The 6,124-nt window shown below is 36.6% G+C and overlaps 1 protein-coding gene and 2 non-coding genes across 3 annotated transcripts in view; all 3 read left to right on the top strand.

The window, feature by feature from the left end:
• The first annotated feature begins 2,680 nt into the window (after positions 1-2,680).
• On the top strand, positions 2,681-2,753 carry trnaf-gaa (transfer RNA phenylalanine (anticodon GAA)). The gene has a single exon. It is a non-coding gene; the product is annotated as a tRNA-Phe (tRNA).
• A 1,471-nt stretch (positions 2,754-4,224) lies between these two features.
• Positions 4,225-4,296, top strand: trnae-uuc (transfer RNA glutamic acid (anticodon UUC)). Its single transcript has one exon. It is a non-coding gene; the product is annotated as a tRNA-Glu (tRNA).
• A 299-nt stretch (positions 4,297-4,595) lies between these two features.
• The window catches only part of LOC107562463 (coiled-coil domain-containing protein 115-like), a 4,488-nt gene continuing 2,959 nt past the window's right edge, over positions 4,596-6,124 (top strand). The window contains exons 1-2 of the mRNA XM_016247097.1: positions 4,596-4,853; positions 4,995-5,098. Coding sequence (XP_016102583.1) covers positions 4,746-4,853; positions 4,995-5,098 — 212 coding nt within the window. The 5' untranslated portion in view covers positions 4,596-4,745. The remainder of the gene's footprint in view (positions 4,854-4,994; positions 5,099-6,124) is intronic.

Genomic DNA, 6,124 nt, shown 5'->3' with positions numbered 1-6,124 from the left:
TTTAATTAGTGATGCGCCGATCATAGCTGATTCAGAATTCAGAATCTCTTTTCTTTTCTTTTTTTTTTAACTAGCAAATTGGATTCTGATACTGGTACTGATTTTTAAGCAAATTTATTTATTGGCTATTTGCTTTATAACAAACAAACTGACTTTAAACAAAAATATCTAGCCATTTGAAATTAGAGGCAATCACTGCATTTTCATCACGATCTGCACGGGCAGTTGTTTTTGATTTGATTTAGATTAATTTTTAGGATTTAAAACAAAAACAGAATGGTCTGACTTTAGGTGTTAATTTATTTATTTATTTGCTACATAAAACATCAGCACGAAACAAAAACAGGTCTGAATGAGACAGCAGGTGGCGCCTATGAACAGGGTTGCCAGGTTTTCGCAATAAAACTAGTCCAATTGCGTTTCGAGGAGGGTTCCCCTGTAAAAATCGCATTGGGGGGGGGGTGACATACACATTTTTCAGCGGGGATCTTACAGTAAAATTCACATTCCAGTGACTAAATATCACATTATTGGGGTCGCTTCAACCCGCAGACATGAACAACAACCCGCGGCAGCAGTGTTAAAGTAGCCCAATTCCGTGGGAAAACCACGGACTTGGCAACACTGCTTATGAACCGACCGCAATATAGCGTTTCCTTGTTTACCGCTGTTTACCAAAATGCCACTGCCATCGAAACTTTTCTCATGACAGTACCCTTCAGTGATGCATTAATATAACCCCATAAATGTAATGCATTTTTGTACTTATTTTACTGTTTTTTTCGGGATCTACTGGGACAGTGATAAAGATCTACCAGTCGATCACGATCGACGGGTTGCCGACCACTGGCTTAGGGTAACCAAAGTTAAAGGGTTAATTCACCCAAAAATGAAAATTATCCTGTGCTTTACTCACCCTCTGGGAATCCTAGGTGTATGTGACTTTCTTCTTTCAGACGAATCTGAGTTATATTAAAAATTGTCCTGGCTATTCCAAGCTCTGTCATTGCAGTCAGAGGGTGTTTCTGTTCAACTGTCCACAAGTCATCAAATAAAGCACGCACATCCATAATAAAACGTGCCTCACACGGCTCCGGGGGCTGAATAAAAGCCTCCTGTAGCGAATCCTTGCATTTTCAAAAGAAAAAAAATCTATATTTCAAACGTAATAAACACTTTTCTCTCACTTTAGGTATCTGTCATACACGGAAGCCCTTCCGGCGGATGATGTAGGACGTATGTGCAGCATGTTTAGTGACGAATGCGGAGAGAGAACAAAACAAAACGCCGGTCATGAATTAGAAGTACATACCGAGGATTTGTAAAGAAAAATGTCGGAGGATTTCGATATAAACCAAGAGGAGACTGGTTTTCCTTTGCTAAAGTAAGGAAACTTTGCTTCCTTTGATCCTGTAAACAAACTCGCGAGACTAGCATATCTCAGAGACGTACGCGCTGCGCATACGTGCTGCGTCATCTGTCGGAACGGCTTCCACGTATGACAGATATCGGAAGTGAGAGAAAAGTGTTTGTTACGTTTGAAATATGGATATTTTTCTTATGAATGGATTCGCTACAAGAGACCTTTATTCACCCCCGGTGATTATGAAGACATGCGCTTTATTTGACGACTTGTGGACAGTTGAACAGAAACACCAGCTGACTGCAATGATAGAGCTTAGAATAGCCAGGACCATTTTTAATATAACTCCGATTGGATTCGTCTGAAAGAAGAAAGTCATATACACCTAGGATGCCTCGAGGGTGAGTAAAACACAGGCTAATTTTCATTTTTGGGTGAACTAACCCTTTAACCAAACAAAAAGCACAAATGGCGACAGACTGACTGCTTTTGAAAATACTATAGAAGTATAATGTGACATAATATTGTGAGGTAACTTTAATGTGAGAATAATTACTGTAAAACAAAACAAAAAATTGCAATTGTTGAGTTGTTTTTGTTAAAAAAAAAAATGTCATTGTTTAAATCAACGTGACGATCTTAAATTTAGTGAAAAGATATATTGGTATGTATATATTATTGTACCAAGATGGCATGGTTAGTAAGTGGATGAATGATTCCCTTGAATCAGTAGGGAGAGCTCATCTGCTCTCATACATGAACAATTACAGAAAACAGAATTCACAACACAAGTTAAGATCATCAGGTGACAAGTTTTTCAAGTGGGTTCAAGTGAACCCACTGGTTGCTAAAAATGGAGATTATGAGGGTTTTATTAAGTAAAAAAGCATAAATATTTGTGTTTGTTTTCAGATCATGTCCATACAGAAATACAAAGCCCATGGGGGATGTGGAGTGAATGTCCTACTTGTTGATGTTGGCACAGCGCAGCTCCCCTCAAAGAAGTGTTATGTATTGAGAAGATCTACTGTAAAAACCTAAACAGCAGTTTACATTTGTCTATAAACTGTCCAAGTTGGAGTGGCAGCCATTTTTAAACAGATCTCCCCAAGATCCCACCCACAAACGTGTGCATCATCTTAAAGCACAAGTTCTCTTGAAGGTGTAGTAGGACATATAAAATCATGTATATCTAATTCACAACTAAAACTAAATGTCTTTTGAGAATGAAGATGAAGTGTGGGTTTCAGAGTGATAGTTATGAAGTGGTGGCCACTGACAAAAAATTATGGCTTCAGTCCAGAGGGGGTCTTCATTGCCGAAATAGCTCAGTTGGGAGAGCGTTAGACTGAAGATCTAAAGGTCCCTGGTTCGATCCCGGGTTTCGGCATTTTGACACTTCATTGTTGTGAATAAGTCTTATACTTTTAACCCAAACCGATTTGTATAATTTCATCATTATTCTATAAAATCTTTTATTTGTAGTGTTTTTTTTTAAACGCTAAACACAAAGACAAATTATCACCACCACAATACCACACATAAAGCATTTCTGTGTATTCATTGATGGGTATATAGTAAAATAAAATATTTTCCAATATTTAACAACAAAGAAAGTGGAGCCATATAATTATTTCATAAATGCTCATTTAACCAAGATGGGATTAGAAAAAATATATAGATTTATAAAGAACAGATTAGGCTTACTTTATTGTCTCATTGTATGTGTCTTGAAATGTGATAAAACAGCCAGGCGACAGTGATATAAGGGGTGTAACATTGAATAAAATCTCAGATATAATCATTTGATAACAGCATACAAAAGAATATTAAGAAAGGCACCTGAGTAGAGATAACTGATATAGAGCAACAGTGTCATAAAAACACAAGTAAATATAAAGCAACCCTGCTGGAGCTGTATTGTGAATATTTAATCAACAATTTAATTTCTGTAATGAATATAACACATTACACTTATGGCATTTCCCATTTTCTTCCACGAATGGCACTATATTGTTATAAAATTACATTCAAAATATATTATCTCCACATACTGTATAGTACCAAGTAATGTGTACAGTATTTCAGTACTTTTTCATATCCCTTCCATGTTCTACTGGTCTAGCTTCTTTTAGACTTTCCTTTTAGTGCTGCTTTATCAAACATGGATTGACAGGCAGATAGCTGACACCATGAGTCCACTATAAGAATGAAAGGGATGACAATCCACAAAGTATTCATAAACACAAAGTAGTACCAGAAGTAGATGGGGTGACCATATTCGCTGTGAATATATCCATCTCTGTGCTCAGTGAAGAAGTAGAGGACTGCACCATACAGCTGACCTGTAAGTAATGGTGGAACTTAAGCCGTTGAACTTAATTGTGCCTTCGGACATACACTATGTTTCTTTATTTTAAATGATATAATGTGGAATAAATAACTTTTATAACTTTTATAATTGCATATACTGTACAGTGCGTCAAAGACACATATCTTACCTAGAGATACAATGAGTTGCAGGACAAATCTGTAAGAATGATTATACAGGAAGGCCACAACAATCCATATGCTAAAGGGACCCCACAGGCACGCGGTCACTGTCTCCATGCTAACGGTGAAATGATCTGCTCTGGAGAAAATATTTCATATAAGGAGGTTAGATACATTGCATAGACTCAATGCAAGCATGTCTTTAACTTACATTGCATATCTGCTGTCTCCTTTGGAATATTCTTTCCCTGAAGAGGGAAAAAATAAGCATTTTTGGTATTCAGATGTACGAATATGTTTACGAGACATTAAGGGAATATTTTCAAACTATTATTTTAAAACATCCTAATTACGCGAGTATGCATATCTCCCATATGGTCTAGCGGTTAGGATTCCTGGTTTTCACCCAGGCGGCCCGGGTTCGACTCCCGGTATGGGAAGTAAGTTTTTCTTTTTTACCATGAAATATGTATGCACGATAAAAGTAACGCGCGCGTGTGTTTTACGATTTCGAGTCCATACTTTAAAAAGTCACAAATACAGTATATGCAAGCGAGATATTCAGCAAATTCAGATTACACACAAAACATACTGGGTGAATACTTAATTACACAACCCATATTTTTTGGAGAAATAACATTAATTATAGCTTGAACGCTATATTTGTGCATTCATATAAATCCTGATAATATTGCATTCACAGACTTCATACTAAACTACGCAATCTCTACGTAACAGTGATGGCATGTGACTTCTTGTCACGTGACCGGTAAAGGTTCTTATAATCACTCGGAAAGCGTTCTACAGGAATACTTCTCTTTTCATTCTTCATTTAGTTTATTACTGTTTATTATTGTTCGGTTCTGTTTAGCCAGATAAAACGACAGAAATGCGTGTTGATCAACAGCTTCGTTTGGACGAGCAGTTGCTGCTTTTCATGGACCAGCTCGAGGCTCTGGAGGAGAAACGACATACACTTAATTCCCTTATAGAGGAGGTGAAACGTGCAATTACACTTGATTAGTTTGAGCACATATTCATATTGGGAATGGAATCCAACTTGTCCATAATTACGTATTGCACGCGAAATATTTTAATTTGTATTCTTAATATAATTAGATTTATTCTCTTAACACAGGGATGGTTTTCAATTGCCAAAGCACGTTATTCAATGGGAAATAAGCAAGTCTCCGCTCTGCAGTACGCTAGTGAGATGGAGCCGCTTGTTTATGTTGAAACCAGGTTCGTATCATCATATCATCACAAATAACATTTGATTGTGTAGAAGTCTTAATCATTTACATAGATCCAGAGGCGGACAGTAACTAAGCACATAAGCACATTTTGTACTTAAGTACACTTTTTGTGTATCTGTACTTTACTTGAGTATTATTTTTTCTGGGAACTTATGACTTTAACTTCACTACATTTGAAAGACAAATATTGTACTTTTCACTCCACTACGTTTCTATGAAGGTCCTCGAAGTAGAAAGTCGTTACTCTGTAGCAGCTTTGAAAGTCAGTGGGTGATTTCTTTCTTCTCTAAAACATGACTTTCTTTTTTTCAGACAGTTTATCAGTAATCACTCTTGTAGGGCTACATGAAGTGATTTCCCAGCATTTTTTGAACACTGAGCAGTTGCAAATGTGATATTTATTTACAATTTAATAATAAGAAGTTAATACTGTGGTATATATTAGACACAATATTGTCTGATTTTGCTAAATTATGTAAGTGAAAATATTACCTATGAAGCCACAGAAGAACTGTTGTGCGTCTCCTAATAAAACACAAAAGGTGTTGGACTTGAAGCAGCACTGCACAGACCATTCTGTGTGTGACATCGAATATTAATATAATTATAATTTTTGTTTTGATGTCAGATAAGTCTTGCTGTTTTGCTTTTTTGTTAAAGCAGTGTTGCTGTTGTAAAGTTGTACATCTACAGTTGTGTTCCTGGGTTTTAAAGCAGGTTTTTTTTCTTCCTTATCAGTCTGTATTTACAGGATTTCACTGTTCACTCTGTTCAAATGTGATTGAATGGCTACACATAGATGTGTGCACACACTGTCAGAGCTGTGTGAGATCACTACCATACGGGTGGGTAGGGGTGTTAATTTCCCACCCCCCACCCATAGGTTTTTAACATTCTAAAAGCTCTTTATTCCAAATATACTACAAGCTAGTCGGTGTAATGTATTCTAAGTTGCTTCAGAAGTATTGCAAGTATTACGTACAACAATAAAACAGTACATTGACATAAAAAA

This window comes from Sinocyclocheilus grahami, unplaced genomic scaffold (assembly GCF_001515645.1).
Source record: "Sinocyclocheilus grahami isolate Dianchi unplaced genomic scaffold, SAMN03320097.WGS_v1.1 scaffold824.1, whole genome shotgun sequence".
Taxonomy (NCBI): Eukaryota; Metazoa; Chordata; class Actinopteri; order Cypriniformes; family Cyprinidae; genus Sinocyclocheilus; species Sinocyclocheilus grahami.
Note: the sequence above shows the minus strand (reverse complement) of the source record. Positions and strands in the feature narration are given on the sequence as shown.